At 35.8% G+C, this 17,271-nt stretch overlaps 4 protein-coding genes across 4 annotated transcripts; all 4 read left to right on the top strand.

Moving 5' to 3' along the window:
• Positions 1-263: 263 nt before the first annotated feature.
• On the top strand, positions 264-3,723 carry LOC11420476 (putative disease resistance RPP13-like protein 1). Its single transcript, XM_024778236.2, has one exon. It carries the CDS (start codon positions 389-391, stop codon positions 3,698-3,700), a length of 3,312 nt encoding a protein of 1,103 aa, XP_024634004.1. The 5' UTR covers positions 264-388; the 3' UTR covers positions 3,701-3,723.
• Positions 3,724-3,917: 194 nt separating this feature from the next.
• On the top strand, positions 3,918-9,455 carry LOC11420594 (elongation factor G-2, mitochondrial). Its single transcript, XM_003598445.2, has 3 exons — positions 3,918-4,311; positions 5,489-5,592; positions 7,911-9,455. The coding sequence occupies exons 1-3, from the start codon at positions 3,918-3,920 to the stop codon at positions 9,453-9,455; spliced, it is 2,043 nt and encodes a 680-aa protein (XP_003598493.2).
• A 2,963-nt stretch (positions 9,456-12,418) lies between these two features.
• LOC120579429 (putative disease resistance RPP13-like protein 1) lies at positions 12,419-13,671 on the top strand. The gene has a single exon (XM_039831591.1). The coding sequence runs from the start codon at positions 12,511-12,513 to the stop codon at positions 13,582-13,584; it is 1,074 nt and encodes a 357-aa protein (XP_039687525.1). The 5' UTR covers positions 12,419-12,510; the 3' UTR covers positions 13,585-13,671.
• Positions 13,672-13,988: 317 nt separating this feature from the next.
• LOC120579468 (putative disease resistance RPP13-like protein 1) lies at positions 13,989-15,793 on the top strand. Its single transcript, XM_039831840.1, has 2 exons — positions 13,989-14,991; positions 15,051-15,793. Exons 1-2 carry the CDS (start codon positions 13,989-13,991, stop codon positions 15,791-15,793), a joined length of 1,746 nt encoding a protein of 581 aa, XP_039687774.1.
• The last annotated feature ends 1,478 nt before the right edge of the window (positions 15,794-17,271 follow it).

The following is a 17,271-nucleotide window of genomic DNA, read 5'->3' as shown; positions in this document are numbered from 1 at the left end:
TCAATATAATTTTTTTATATTTATAGTAAAAAATATAATTTTTATTATATTTAATTATTTTAAATTGAATTTAAATTTTGAATTATTTTTGCCTTGAGTGTACAATATCCAACAAATCTACTAATACAAAAAGATATTTTGAATTATTTATCTTAGTAGCATAAATAGGGACTTGATACAATAAAGATGCAAAGAGGGAAGATATTTGTTTGTTCACTAATATTGACTAACAATAGGATATGGGAAGTAGTGGCCACAAACAGTTAACCACTCAATCCACTTCTGTAGCATTTTCTTCTACGCTGCAATAACTTGATAACTCTTGTTATGCTGCATTTTCTTATAGGTGATTTCTGAAACTATTCTATTCTTACCTGTGAACTAAGTTATGGCGACTATTGTGGGAGAAGGGATTCTTTCAGCTTCTGTGAAACTATTGTTGCAAAAGATTGTTTCCGGTGAGTTCATCAACTTCTTTCGAAACATGAAGCTCGATGTTCCACTGTTGGATAAGCTGAAAATAACACTGTTGAGTCTTCAAGCTGTACTGAATGATGCTGAGGAGAAACAGATCGCTAATTCTGCTGTCAAGGAGTGGTTGAATATGCTGCAAGATGCTGTATTCGAAGCTGAAGATTTGTTTGACGAAATTAACACTGAGTCATTGCGGTGCAGAGTGGAAGCTGAGTATGAAACCCAATCTGCTAAGGTACTCAAAAAACTCTCTTCTCGTTTCAAAAGGTTTAATAGAAAGATGAATTCTAAATTGCAAAAGTTACTTGAAAGATTAGAACATTTGAGAAACCAGAATCATGGTTTAAAAGAAGGTGTTTCCAACAGTGTTTGGCATGGAACTCCTACAAGTTCTGTTGTGGGGGATGAATCTGCTATTTATGGCAGAGATGATGACAGAAAGAAACTGAAAGAGTTTTTACTTGCAGAGGATGTTGGAGATGGTCGAAGTAAAATAGGAGTGATTTCCATTGTGGGGATGGGAGGGCTAGGAAAAACAACGCTAGCTAAACTCCTTTACAATGACCATGATGTGAAGCAGAAATTTGAGGTAAGAGGGTGGGCACATGTCTCCAAAGATCTTAATGTTGTCACTGTCACTAAAACTCTTCTTGAATCTGTAACTTCAGAAAAAACCACCGCTAATGAATTGAATATTCTACAAGTGAAGTTGCAGCAAAGTTTAAGGAACAAAAGTTTTTTGCTAGTATTGGATGATATATGGTATGGAAGATATGTTGGTTGGAATAGTATGAATGACATCTTTAATGTTGGGGCAATAGGGAGTAAGATCATTATCACAACACGAGATGAAAGAGTTGCACTACCCATGCAAACCTTTCTTTATGTTCACCATGTAAGATCTTTGGAAACTGAAGATTGCTGGAATATACTTGCAAGTCATGCATTTGTAGAAAGAAACTACCAACAACAACCTGATCTAGAAAAAATTGGAAGAGAAATTGCCAAAAAGTGTGATGGGATACGATTAGCTGCAATAGCACTTAGGGGTCTTCTTCGCACCAAATTGTCACAAGATTATTGGAATGATGTTTTAAAAAGTAGTATTTGGGAATTAACAAATGACGAGGTTCAACCATCTCTGCTATTGAGCTATCGTTATCTTCCTGCTCCTTTAAAAGGATGTTTTGCTTATTGTTCAATTTTTTCGAAGAATTCAATCTTAAAGAAAAAAATGGTAGTTCAGTTGTGGATTGCAGAAGGTTTAGTACCTCAGCCTCAAAGTGAGAAAAGTTGGGAAAAAGTAGCCGAAGAATACTTTGATGAACTAGTGTCGAGGTGTCTGATACGTCAAAGGTCCATCGATGATCTGGAAGTAAGCTTTGAAATGCATGACCTCATCAATGATTTAGCTACGATAGTTTCATCTCCTTATTGTATTAGGTTGGAAGAACATAAGCCACATGAAAGGGTGCGACATTTGTCATACAATAGAGGGATATATGACTCGTATGATAAATTTGATAAATTGGATGATTTAAAAGGTCTACGAACCTTCTTATCCTTGCCATTACAAGAAGTTCAGTGGCTTTATTATTCCGTGTCAGGGAAGTTAGTTTGTGACTTGTTGCCACAAATGAAACAGTTACACGCGTTGTCTCTGTTAAAGTACTCAAATATCATTAAACTACCAAAATCTATTGGAAGTTTGATATACCTACGATACTTAAATCTCTCTGACACTATGATTGGAAGGTTGCCCTCTGAAACATGCAAGCTTTACAATCTGCAGACCTTGTTGTTGACAAATTGTTGGAATCTCACTAATTTGCCGAAGGACATGGGGAAATTAGTGAGTCTACGCCACCTTGACATCAGAGGCACTCAATTGAAGGAAATGCCCGTACAACTCTCCAAACTAGAAAATCTCCAAACCCTGTCGAGCTTTGTTGTTAGTAAACAAGACATTGGATTGAAGATTGCAGATTTGGGAAAATATTTCCATTTACAGGGAAGACTTTCCATCTCACAGCTTCAAAATGTAACTGATCCATCCCATGCTTTTCAAGCAAATTTGGAGATGAAGAAACAAATGGACGAGTTGGTACTAGGATGGTCAGATGATACCCCTTCAAATTCACAAATACAAAGTGCCGTGTTTGAACAGTTGCGTCCGTCGACAAATTTGAAGAGTCTTACCATCTTTGGCTATGGTGGAAACAGCTTTCCAAATTGGTTGGGTTGTTCTTTATTTGACAACATAGTGTATTTGAGGATTGCGGGTTGTGAAAATTGTTCAAGACTGCCACCCCTCGGACAATTAGGTAATCTCAAAAAACTCTTTCTTGGTAATCTAAAATCAGTAAAGAGTGTTGGTTCTGAGTTCTATGGAAGGGATTGTCCTTCGTTTCAACCATTTCCTTTATTGGAGACTCTAAGATTTCATACCATGCTAGAATGGGAAGAATGGACGTTGACTGGAGGTACATCTACAAAGTTTCCTCGCCTAACACAACTTTCGCTGATACGTTGTCCTAAACTCAAGGGAAACATACCCCTTGGACAATTAGGTAATCTAAAAGAACTCATTATTGTAGGGATGAAATCAGTGAAGACACTTGGTACTGAGTTCTATGGAAGTAGTAGTTCTCCTTTGATTCAACCATTTCTCTCCTTGGAGACTCTGAGGTTTGAGGATATGCAAGAGTGGGAGGAATGGAAACTGATTGGAGGTACATTGACAGAGTTTCCTAGTCTAACACGCCTGTCACTATATAAATGTCCGAAACTCAAAGGAAGCATACCGGGAAACCTTCCTCGTCATACAAGTTTGTCAGTGAAATGTTGTCCCGAACTTGAAGGGATTGCCCTCGACAACCTTCCTTCCCTTAGTGAACTTGAGTTAGAAGAGTGTCCTCTACTGATGGAGCCAATACATTCCGATGACAATAGCAACATTATAATTACAAGCACATCATCAATTGTATTCAACACTCTTCGAAAAATCACCTTTATAAATATTCCATCTCTAACTTCCTTCCCAAGAGATGGTCTGTCCAAAACATTACAATCTTTGAGTATCTGTGATTGTGAGAATCTGGAGTTCCTTCCTTATGAATCATTTCGCAATAACAAATCACTAGAGAATTTGAGCATATCCTCTAGTTGTAATTCAATGACATCGTTTACCTTGTGCTCTCTCCCTGTCCTCAAAACTCGATATTAACGGTTGTAAAAATTTGAAGTCGATTGTAATCCCAGAAGACGTGCTGCAACAGAATTTCTTGTTTCTTAGAACCATCAATATATACGAATGTGATGAACTTGAGTCAATTTCTTTTGGTGGATTTCCCATTGCTAACCTCATTGATTTAAGTGTGGATAAGTGTAAGAAGCTTTGTTCGCTACCCAAATCAATAAATGCTCTAGCTAGCCTTCAAGAAATGTTTATGCGTGACCTTCCAAATCTGCAATCGTTTTCCATGGATGACTTGCCTATCAGTTTAAAGGAACTGATTGTTTACAATGTTGGAATGATTTTGTGGAATACAACTTGGGAACTTCATACTTCTCTTTCAGTGTTGGGTATTCTTGGTGCTGATAATGTGAAGGCACTGATGAAAATGGATGCGCCACGTCTACCTGCTTCTCTTGTTTCCTTATACATCCATAATTTTGGTGATATAACATTCTTGGATGGAAAGTGGCTTCAACATCTCACCTCTCTCCAAAAACTTTTCATTAATGATGCTCCAAAGCTCATGTCATTTCCAGAAGAGGGGTTGCCTTCCTCTCTTCAAGAACTGCATATCACAGACTGCCCATTGTTGGAAGCAAGTTTGCTGAAGAAGCGAGGGAAAGAGAGGTGTAAAATTTCTCATATTCCCTTAATATTTATCAACAATCAAATCATCTCATTCATTTGAGTATCACGTTCAGGTAACCCACTGAAATACTTCTATAATGTTATAAATATGTCATCAATAAATATAAATGTTTGCTTCCCTTTCCAGGTTCTGGGGTTGAATTGAAATGAAATACTACCTCCTTCTCACATGAAACACAGAGATCGAGCCATCAGAATTGGAAACATACGAGGGAGCGTCTTGGATCTTAACAACGTGCTGGTAAGGAAACATAAATAGTAGTGTGACACTTATAGCTTTTGTGCTGCCTTAGATCTGTAGTTCAAGATGCTGAAAACCAAAAAGAATCGACAGTTTTCAGTTCTAGAAATCCAATTATTTTTGATTTCTTAAAATAATTAATTGGTTAGTTAGCAATATGGTATACATGACTTTAGATAAACTCTCGACATTCCTGTCATTTTCTCATATCAATGTATTGTCTGGAAGTCATCATTTATGTTGCATGAAATTCATCCAGCTTGATGTAATTTTGAAGTTTTATTGTACATTCTAAATCTAAAACTAATTGCAAATAGTAAATGATTGATATCAGGTAATGTTTGATCAAATGTGATGTTAAGAATTGATAAATCATCGCAAACCTCTCCTTTTTTTCTATTGCAATTTTGTTGCTGTCATGGGAGCACCAATCAGATGTTGTAATTTCTAAACTTAAGAGAAGTCCGGTTTTTTGTGTACCTGAGTTTCATAAGCTTTATTTTCTATGAAACTATTAAAAGCGCATTACTGTTGTTTTAAAATTTCGTCCATCATGTTCTTCGTTGTTTTCTTTTCTCCTTAGATTCATTATGAGATTGCTGTGTTTAATGATATATATCTGTTTAAAAGGTAGATTCTAAGACGGAGGAGATTATAGGAAAGAAAATTCCAAAGCAGGAGTGGGGTAAAAGTGATTCAAAATTTAGAGCAGAAGCTAAATGAAGGGTTATTCTCTGTACAGGTAAACAAGGTCCCTCACATTATATCTTACCTTAATCCCTATTCTACAACTTTTTTCTTTTGATATTAGGCCATCAGTAGAATATGAGTAATGGTTTCTATTCAAAATTCAGTTGACTCAGTATACTATCTAACCCTTCTTTCAGGTGAAATTACTTATGGATCAACTGGAGCATTTAAGAAAATGATGCACTCTGCAGGGCTACATACATGCAGGAAATCTGTTAACACCTATCTTGGAGGAAATCTGGTGAGCATGTTAATCAGATTTTAACTTCCATGTTTGCGAGTATTTATTTTTATTTTTTTTAAAGATGGTTGTGAATATTTGTTAATAAGATATCAACTTCCATTTATTTTTGTTGGGTGTTTGTTTCCTGGTTTAAAAAATTATTCCCAGGAATATGGAGGTTGGAATTATAGATTCCTATGTTTGTTACAAAGTTAAAAAAATAACTCCCGGGAATAAAGAATTCCTAGGAAAAAAATAACTTCCACTTACCCATGATTTTATTCCCAAAGAAAGTGGACGGGAATAAAAGATTCCCATGTAAATGGTACTAAAATGGAAATAACTACCCATATACCCACTATCACAAACAATTCCCATGAATCTGACAATTATTTACCAAACACCATTTTCTAAAAATACTCAGGAATAAGATGCCCATTATTAATTCCCAGGAAAGATTAATCCCAGGAATGAAATTTTAAACCGTCAAACAAACGCCCCCTAGGTTTGTGTTTTCTCAACAGGAGGTAGATTCGTCCAATGGTTTTTTGCCACAAATGTAAATGATATTCGGAAAATATACACGCCTCTGAAGAGAGGGTCCTCCACAATAGTCATGACACATTCTGAAAATGAGCATTCCAACCATTCAATGAATGGAAGAGAGACGTACTCGCAAGACTCAAGAGTTTAGTTGATCATAGCAACAGTCTACCTAGCTTGGTCAGAGACACTATTGATTTTTATTGATTTTTTTAGGTTTGACTAAGTTTACTAATAAGTATAGGCAAGTTGCTCGAGTTGAGCCGCTCTAATAAATTGCACTATGTAAACATAAGTGACTAATACAAAGTTACTAGCCGCTTGTAGGCACAAGTGGCTGCACTTCGTGATCAAATATCGTGGGTTTTTTGTTTTGATTCGGGTTGCTCTTTTAACAATGTCAAATACATTGAAGTTTAAACGTTTTTTGTTTTGACCTGGAATGATGTCACGAGTTTAGTATAATTTTTGCGTGAACATTGATCCTGAGAACCAAGGGAGAACCAAGGAAGTTGAAGCTTTTCACCAGAAAATTCTTCTAGCTGTTCCAAGAGTATCATTTCTCTATCATTGGTACAACCCCTGGTCCTCTTAATTTGTCCAAGGTCAAATGGTGTGTCTTCTTTAAACTTATTAATATATCACAAGAAAGGAATGTGTTCATACTATAAGATTTCATCAATAAAATGATGTGACTTGAATATTGATTAATTCAAAAGGAATAAAAATAGCATTCAACAGGAAAAATGATATTAGAAAGAGGTGTTTTATTGTTGGCAGCTATGGAGGACAATGATGTTAGACGATACATAAAATCTGACAATCCATATTTATAACATGTGAATAAGAATTTATTCGTATTATCCACTAATTCCGACAGTCCAACTGCATTGTTTTTTTGTCAAAGATTTTTTTTTTTTTCGTGAATTAGATTTGGAATAGTTGCACAACCTAGTGCCATATGGTACGGGACTTTTGTTCGCACAACATGCACGACAGCTTGTTTGCCTTATAAAATCACCATATATGGGGCTCAATTTAATTATTTTAAACAAATTAAATATGCTCATATAGAATCCTATATAGCTATCATTGCATATGATGTTAGTATCACCGCCAACCTCACATCGCTTCATATTTGATATCATCATTGCGTAGGAAGGTATAACAGCACATGAGAACAAGAGAGAGAGAGAGAGAAATGAAGCATGAAAAACTGAGAAGTGTTGGCAGATGGTGGTTACTGCTGTATACTCTATAGAAATTTAATCTAGCTTGTTGGGTTTTGAAAATAAAATGAATAATTACCATTCGTCTAAATTTATGCAAGACTATGTGGTAACATTAAGCATTTTCCTTAAAAAAGAAACCGAGTGAAAGAATGCTGGAACAAAACATGAGATCATCGTAACACTAAGCATTTTTCTTAAAAAAGAAACCGAGTGAAAGAACGCCGGAACAAAACATTAGATCAATGTACATCAAACATGTTTTGTTTTGAGGGAAAACGGTTAGCGTATTTCTTGTTTTATTTAATATAAATTTACAAAATTATGTTTTATCTAATGTTGGTTTGAAACAATAAAAGAAGGGTTTTTTTAAAAAGATATGTGGGTGTAACTTGCTAACTTGCACCTTAATATTTTTAGGTGGGTGCAAGATAACAGCCCCTAAAAAATAATATTATTTTTTTTAAGAAAGCCCCCTAAAAAATATTAATTTGTTTATTTTGGTAAAAAAAATTATTCCCCGAAACCTAAAAATAAATGAAACCTCTTATAATTGTTTGTTAGGTTTGTTTTTCCATTGATCAAGGTCTCTTAAAAAACGGAACTTACTACACCGCAGCTTCCATCAAACCCCTCCTTGCCGCCATGAATCGTTTTTTCGCAAGGACCTCCTTGCCACAACTTCTCTACTCCACCGTACGCTCCTCCTCCGCCTCCTCTCTTTCTCCGCCTTCCTCCGTTCTCGCCACCCCTCTCCACCTCCGTCACTTCTCCAACAAGTCAGTGGAACAGCTGCGCCACGTCTGGATTTCTGGATACGACGATGATACGAAGCCGACATACAGGTCAATGTATATAGTAGTATCAGAACAGTATTTCGGGCTGCGCGACGACAGTGACGAGGACGAGGACGAGGACGAGATAGATAACAGATATACCCGAACATATGTCACTTCCTATAAAAACATAACCCTATTTGACATATCTTATTGTGTTACTTTTTTGGAGAAGATATCATCTGATCATGTTGATTTCAACGTTGATGTTCAACTAGCTTCGCGTATTTTCGACAGTGCAATTATTGTTCTTTCTTGTCTTGATGGTGTTAAGACCGAATCCATTATTATTGATCAACAAATGACAAGATTTCAACTTCCAAGGCTTATATTTATTGACGATCTTGATCAGAAAGGAGCAGATCTATGGAACATCGTAGATCAAGTAAAATCTAAGCTTAATCATCGTTGTGCTGCAATTCAAGTTCCAATACGAAGCATTGACGATTGTTATATTGGATTTGTTGATCTTGTTAAGTTAAAGGCATACTTTTTTACGTCTAAATCTAAACCTTTTGATAGACCTTTTGATCTTGTCAACAAGTTAAAGGCCTACCTTTTTTGCTCTGAAACGTCTGATTATGACAATGTACCTGAAGAAATGAAAGCCTTTGTGTTGAAAAAAAGACGCGAACTCATTGAAATTGTATCAGAGGTTGATGATAAAATTTATGAAGCTCTTCATGGTGGCAGCCAAATTCCAGAGTCTTATCTCGATGGTGCAATTCGTAGGGCAACTATAGCAAGGAAATTTGTACCAATTATCATCAGTGATGAGAGATATGAGGGGTTAAAACTATTTATGGAGGGTGTAATTAGGTATTTGCCGAGTCCAATCGATGTTAGTAATTATGCTCATGATCAAAATAGGAATGGTGAGAAAGTTGAATTGTTTGGAAGTATTGATGCACCATTTGTTGGAAAGGCTTTCACATATTGGCATAGGCCGTTTTTAAAATTAACTTATCTAAGAATCTATCAGGGTGTTATCAAGAAGGGTGATTTTATTACAAATGTTAACACCGGTAAGAAGATTAAGATTCCTCGTTTGTTTAAGAGACATGATAATACGATTAAGGCAGTTGATGAAGCTCATGCTGGAGAACTTGTTATTGTGTTAAAGTTTGATGCTATTCTTAAATCTGGAGATACTTTTACTGACGGGTCTATTAGATATACAATGACTTCTGCCGATGTTCCTGCTTATTCGGTCTCAAAGGATTCAGGAGAGAAATTTTCAAATGGTGTGAATGGATTCATTCCAGAGAAATGATCCTACTTACCAGTTGGTTTGGCTTGTTAGCTTTACTATGGTTTGTTGCTTATTTATAACTTATTTTTTATGGTGAATTTGTTGCTTAATTATTGATCTCTGATTAGTTAGTAGTTACTCATTTTTTTATTTTATTTTGTTCTGCATTTAACATTTGATCTCTAATTATTGTCAAGATTATCTATGTGATTCATAACATAAACCTAACGTCACACTTCAAATGATTTTATTAGCTTCTGGTAGTAGGTTATTTTACTCATGCTTCGAGTATTTTTGGATAACCATCAGCTTTGTTTCATGTGATATCAATGCTTTTGACGAAAACTCATGAACACTGTGTCTATGTGAAAAAACGATGTCGGTTATAGTCTTAAACATTTTTCTCTTGAATAGTTTAACAAAACAAATTCGAAGAACAACCATCAATTATATCAATTACTAGTCTCACTTCCTTCTCTTTGCTTGTCATGTTGCGTAAAGTATAACATAACTCGATATTTTGTGATACAATATAATATTATTTTGCATCCCACTTGATTAGATTAGATTTTAGATGTGAAGAAGAGACTGGCCATAGAAACTTTGTACTTAAGAAAGTGAAAATATTGAAAAAGATCAACAAGCAAAACAAAAGAACTCATAGTTAGGCCAAAGTTTGCAAGGGAATAAGCAACTTGGTTACCTTCCCTAAAGATATGAGTAACTATACAATTGATATGAGTAAGTTTATACATTGCATAATCCCACCTATTTCTGATCTGCCAAGGAATAAGGCTAGAATTCTTGAAAGCTTGTACAACCAAGGAAGAGTCGGATTCAATCCAAAGATTACTCCAATGATGATCAAAAGCAATCTCGACAGCTCTGATTGCTCCACAAAGTTCAGCCAGATAGGGAGTGGTTACACCTAAAAACTCTGCAAAGCAACCTAAACAATTACCTTCAGAATCTCTAAAAATCCCTCCACAAGAAGAAGTGCTAGGATTGCCTAAAGAAGCTCCATTGGTATTGCATTTGATCCAAAATAGAGGAGGTGGGAACCAAATAACTTCAGTAATATTGGTAGCTTTAGGATGATGAATAGTGACCCTAAAAATTTTAAGGATAGAGAAGTCTCTGACAAAATTGTTGGAAGCCTTTTTGGTGTGATTTCCTGATAAAGAGGTGCAAGCTATAATGTTAGAGATTGCTGACTGCCAAGAAAGGAACTTATTATTAAATTTGGCCTCATTTCTAGCAAACCATATAGATTGATAATCATTTCTTTGTCGATCGAATTGGAAGAAACGGGGGACTAGAAATTCTCTGTGAAACTCAATAAATTGTTCCCTGTTAAACTATTCTTTATTGCTATCTAAGATCCTATCAATGGTAATTGGAGACTCGCTTCCTTCTACGGCTACACGGATTTAGGAAGACGCCAAGAATCTTAGCATCTTCTCCATTAACTAAGCAGCAATTTCAAATTTAATAATGCCGGCTTTTAGAACCTGGTCTTATCGAGCTTGAGAAGACTAATTAGGATCATTATCCTTCCTCTAATATCATTACAAAGCTGCAATATTGTGTTGACGACTTGATTGCTTGGAGTCGAATTTCTTCCCTAAATTTCCGACCGCGCATCAACTAGCAGCGCGTTCCCAAAATTGACGATTTTAGAAACAATGCAGAAGATGCAACTAAGGGTGGCAACTTGGATTTTAGATGATGTGGAACAAATTTGATTACTTGGCCAATGAAATAATTAGATGTCAACAACATAATTTGAAATAGTTGTCACTTTTAACACTTTACAATGCATTTTTTTTTCCATCTTTCCTTGCATTCCATGTTACAAAGTTTTATGGAAATAAAATTTAAAGAGCAAAACTTTCCTTTTTTTTTTTTTTTTTTTTCATTTTGCCTCATTTGTAATTAAATTTACTTTGCACATTACTACAATCCATCTTCTCCTGAATACTCTCCCTATCTAAAAATAAGTGGCATCTTTTTTTTGACAAAAATAAATTATATATTCATTCATTCAAATTGATAGAGTACATCGATACAATACAAATCCAAATTCGCTAAAACCAAAAAGGATGAATCTGTAAACAAACTCACAACATCCATGTTAATAGCATAAAACGGAAAAGTACATATGGCTACAAATATGACTAATATGACTATATTCAAGTCTCCGGAATAATCATGTATTCGGATCTGCAACGTTGACGACGCCAAAGTCATTGTCATTGATCGGATCTGCACTTGTTCAAAGCTAATCATATTTGTAAAAGTAAAATATTTATAATTCATGTCATTTTTAATTTTCAATTTAATATTAATTATTTTAATTTCTTTTTATAATCCCTCCTCCCTAAATATTAATTACGTCACTTTAGCAATTTCACACTTGCTAAGAAATCTCATAACTTTTGTTGGTTTTTTTTTAAAACTTTACATCAATTTCATACTTTACCCTTACAAAAAATATTTCTTTTGAAACGGTCAAACCTTTGATAAAAAATTTAAAACCTTGCATTCAAAACAAGATGAATTTTAGTTGGTATTACAAGATGCACTCGAGGTTATAGATAGTAGAGATGACAAAACCCATGGATATTCGTACCATTAGTGACCTAGTAATACTTATTAACATGTTCCATTTATAACGTTGCCAAGAAAGAATCATTTTTGTTAATAGTAATTGTTTAAGGAGACGGATTAGTCTTTTATGAACAATCCATGCAAGGTAGCTGTCTAATAACAACATTGATAAAATGAGACAGGCGGATTTTCTAAGAATAAATACATCCTCCATCTAATCCTAGCTAATAGATTAATTAATTCTCCATTAGTCATTGAAAGAATCACTTTTGTTAAGTATTTAAGGAGACTAATAAGTCTTTTACGAACAATCCAAGTAAAGCTAGCTGTAGTCTTATTTCATTGCTTTTTGAATAATATACATCTGTCATTATTAGTAACTCAAAAATTCAAAGTGGAGAATAGTAACATCAGCTAATTCTTCTTCTTCTTCTTCTTGTTGCTGCAAATTTTAAGAAACTTACTTATGGCGACTATTGTGGGAGAAGCATTTCTTACGGCATCTTTGAAGGTATTGTTGCAAAAGATTGTTTCTGGTGAGTTCGCTGATTTATTTCGGAGTACCAAGCTTGACGTTCCACTTTTGGAAAAGCTGAACATAACACTGATGAGTCTGCAAGCTGTACTGAATGATGCTGAGGAGAAGCAGATCACCAACCCTGCTGTCAAGCAATGGCTGGATTTGCTGCGAGATGCTGTCTTTGAAGCTGATAATTTGTTAGACGAAATCAACACTGAGGCATTGCGGTGCAAAGTGGAAGCCGGGTATGAAACTCAAACTGCTACTACCAAGGTGCTGAAAAAAATCTCTTCTCGTTTCAAAATGTTTAATAGAAAGATGAATTCTAAACTGCAAAAGTTAGTTGATAGATTAGAACATTTGAGAAACCAGAATCTTGGTTTAAAAGGTGTTTCTAACAGTGTCTGGCACAGAACTCTTACAAGTTCTGTTGTGGGGGATGAATCTGCTATTTTTGGTAGAGATTATGACAAAAAGAAACTTAAAGAGTTTCTGCTATCACATGATGGTAGTGATGGTGAAAGTAAAATAGGAGTGATTTCCATTGTGGGGATGGGAGGGCTAGGAAAAACAACACTAGCTAAACTCCTCTACAACGACCGTGAAGTGAAGGAGAAATTTGAGGTGAGAGGGTGGGCACATATCTCAAAAGATTTTGATGTTGTCACCGTCACTAAAACCATCCTTGAATCTGTCACTTCAAAGAGAAATGACACTGATGCCTTGAATATTCTACAAGTGCAATTGCAACAAAGTTTAAGAAGTAAAAAGTTTTTGCTTTTACTCGATGACATATGGTATGGAAAGTATGTTGAGTGCTGGAATAATTTGATCGACATCTTTAGTGTTGGGGAAATGGGAAGTAGGATCATCATCACAACAAGATTTGAAAGCGTTGCACAACCATGCAAACCTTTCTTCCAGTCCACAAACTGGAACCTCTGCAAGGAGATGATTGCTGGTCTTTGCTTTCCAAATATGCATTTCCAACAAGCAACTACCAACAACGATCCAATCTAAAAACAATTGGCAGAGAAATTTCAAAAAAATGTGATGGTTTACCATTAGCTGCAATAGCAATAGGGGGTCTTCTTCGCACCAAACTATCACAAGATTATTGGAATGATGTATTAAAAAGTAGTATTTGGGAATTCACAAATGATGAGGTGCAACCATCTCTGCTATTGAGCTATCGTTATCTTCCTGCTCCTTTAAAAGGATGTTTTGCTTACTGTTCAATTTTTTCGAAGAATTCAATCTTAGAGAAAAAAACGGTAATTCAGTTGTGGATTGCAGAAGGTTTAGTACCTCAGCCTCAAACTGAGAAAAGTTGGGAAAAGGTAGCCGAAGAATACTTTGATGAACTAGTGTCGAGGTGTCTGATACGTCAAAGGTCCATTAATGATCTTCAAGTAAACTTTGAGATGCATGATCTCGTCAATGATTTGGCTATGACAGTTTCATCTCCGTATTGTATTAGGTTGGACGAACAGAAGCCACATGAAAGAGTACGTCATTTGTCATACAATATAGGGGAATATGACTCATACGATAAATTTGACCATTTGCAAGGGTTAAAAAGTCTACGAACAATCCTACCATTGCCATTGCATCCAAGGTTCTCGTCTTACAATTATGTGTCGAGGAAGTTAGTTTATGAGTTGCTGCCACAGATGAAACAGTTACATGTGTTGTCTCTGTCAAACTACCATAATATCACTGAGTTGCCCAACTCTATTGGAAATTTGATATACCTGCGATACTTAAATGTCTCTCACACTAGTATTGAAAGGTTGCCTTCTGAAACATGCAAGCTTTACAATCTACAGACCTTATTGTTGTCATGTTGCTATAGTCTCACTGAATTACCGAAAGACATGGGGAAATTAGTGAATTTACGGCACCTTGACATCAGAGGCACTCGATTGAATGAAATTCCTGTGCAAGTATCCAAACTAGAAAATCTACAAACCTTGTCGGACTTTGTTGTCAGCTCTGAGGACGTCGGGTTGAAGATTGCAGATATTGGAAAATATTCCCATCTACAGGGAAGCCTTTGCATCTCAAAGCTTCAAAATTTAACTGACCCATCCCATGCTTTTCAAACAAAACTGATGATGAAAAAACAAATTGACGAGTTGCAACTACAATGGTCTTACACTACAAGTTCACAATTACAAAGTGTTGTATTAGAACAGTTGCGTCCATCAACAAATTTGAAGAATCTCACCATCACTGGCTATGGTGGAAACAACTTTCCAAGTTGGTTGGGTGGTTCTTTATTTGGCAACATGGTGTGTTTGAAGATTTCACACTGTGATAATTGTCCAAGGTTGCCACCCTTGGGGCAATTAGGTAATCTTAGGAAGCTCTTTATTGTCGAGATGAATTCAGTCAAGAGTATTGGTATTGAACTCTATGGAAGTGGTTCTCCTTTTTTCAACCATTTCCTTTATTGGAGACTCTTGAATTTGATACGATGCTAGAGTGGAAAGAATGGAAGTTGACAGGAGGTACATCTACAGAGTTTCCTCGTCTAACACGTCTGTCACTGCGAAATTGTCCGAAACTCAAAGGAAACATACCCCTTGGACAATTAAGTAATCTAAAAGAACTCCGTATTGAAAGGATGAAATCAGTAAAGACACTTGGTAGTGAGTTCTATGGAAGTAGTGATTCTCCATTGTTTCAACCATTTCTCTCCTTGGAGACTCTACAGTTTTGGGGTATGCAAGAGTGGGAGGAATGGAAGCTAATTGGAGGTACATCTACAGAGTTTCCTAATCTTGCACATTTGTCACTATATGGATGTCCGAAACTCAAGGGAAATATACCGGGAAACCTTCCTAGTCTTACATTTTTGTCACTTAGCAACTGCCGCAAACTCAAAGGAATGACATCCAACAACCTCCCTTCCCTAAGAGAACTTCTGTTGCATGAATGTCCTCTATTTATGGATTCAAGACATTCGGATGATCATAGCAAAAACATATTTACAAGCCCATCATCAGATGTATTCAACGACTTTGTGATCGATCTCAATTATCTTCGAAAGATTACCTTAAAAGACATTCCATCTCTAACATCCTTCCTGATAGACAGTCTGCCAAAAACCTTACAATCTCTCATAATATGGAATTGTGGTAATTTGGAGTTCATTCCTTATGAATTCTCTCACAGTTACAAATCACTTGAGAATTTGGAAATATCCGATATTGTAACTCAATGACATCTTTTACCTTGTGCTTTCTTCCTTTCCTCCAAACTCTACATATTCGTAGATGCAAAAATCTAAAATCAATATTAATTGCAGAAGACACATTGCAACATAATCTCTTGTTTCTTAGAACTGTCGAAATAAGGAATTGCAATGAACTTGAGTCAGTTTCCCTGGGTGGATTTCCAATTCCTAACCTCATTCATTTATTTGTGAGTGGGTGTAAGAATCTTAGTTTTCTGCCAGAACCAACAAACACTCTAGGTATCCTTCAAAATGTGGAAATTGGTGACCTTCCAAATCTGCAATATTTTGCCATAGATGATTTGCCTGTCAGTTTACGGGAACTGAGTGTATACAGAGTTGGAGGGATTTTGTGGAATACAACTTGGGAACGTCTCACTTCTCTTTCAGTGTTGCACATTAAAGGTGATAATCTTGTGAAGGCAATGATGAAAATGGAAGTTCCATTGCTACCCACTTCTCTCGTTTCCTTAACGATCTCTAATCTTAAAGACATAGAATGCTTGGATGTGAATTGGCTTCAACATCTCACCTCTCTCCAAAAACTTAACATTTCTGATTCTCCCAAGATCAAGTCATTTCCAGAAGAGGGAAAGTTGCCTTCCTCTCTTAAAGTACTGCGTATCAATAAATGCCCAATATTGTGGGAAGGAATTTGCACAAGGACGCGTGGGAAAGAGTGGCATAAGATTTCTCACATTCCCTTCATATTTATCAACAACGAAATCATGACATGAGTATCACATCCAGGTAAGTCAGGAAAAAACTACTCTCATTTTCTTGTTGTAAATATGTCATCGATAAATATTTTTAATTTCGCACCTTCATGGATAACATTTGCTTCCCTTTCCAGAGCATGGCACCATCTTGTGTTGAAACTGATATAAAGGATCAAAAATTCAACTAGCAGACAAGTGACATTCTCAAAGGGATCAGAAATGGGTTGCTCAAAAAGGCTAATGATCTTTCATTTCTCTGTGATGCCGAGGTTTCTATTATCCTATTCTTATTCTGTTCCACTTGCATATGAGTTTTTATTGTACCCTTTGCCAATGTGATGCTGGTTTTTAACTTTTAATTTTGTTTCGTTGTGTTAATATATAAAGTGAGGCATGTATAACAAAAGAAGATATTTCTTCTTTGTTAATAGAATCATGAAGGCATGGTGGTTTCTACTTTTTTATGAAGAAAAAAAACATAAGAATATGCCCAATCTTCGTTCAAATCGAGCCGTCAGAATTGGAAACCAGACCCGATCACCCTCCCCTACTGGTGCATGCTTCTTGCACCAACCAGAACATGCCCAATCTCGAATCAATGTAATTATCATGCATAGATTTCATGGTTTCTAGGTCTTACATCAAGAATAGTATTATAGTATTCTTTGCTGTAACCATTGTTTGCTTATCAGTTTATGTGGCTGGCAAGGAAACATAAATAGTAGTTTGGCACTTGATCCTTTTGAG

This window comes from Medicago truncatula, chromosome 3, assembly GCF_003473485.1.
Source record: "Medicago truncatula cultivar Jemalong A17 chromosome 3, MtrunA17r5.0-ANR, whole genome shotgun sequence".
Classification (NCBI taxonomy): Eukaryota; Viridiplantae; Streptophyta; class Magnoliopsida; order Fabales; family Fabaceae; genus Medicago; species Medicago truncatula.
This window is presented reverse-complemented; position numbering and strand designations above follow the sequence as displayed.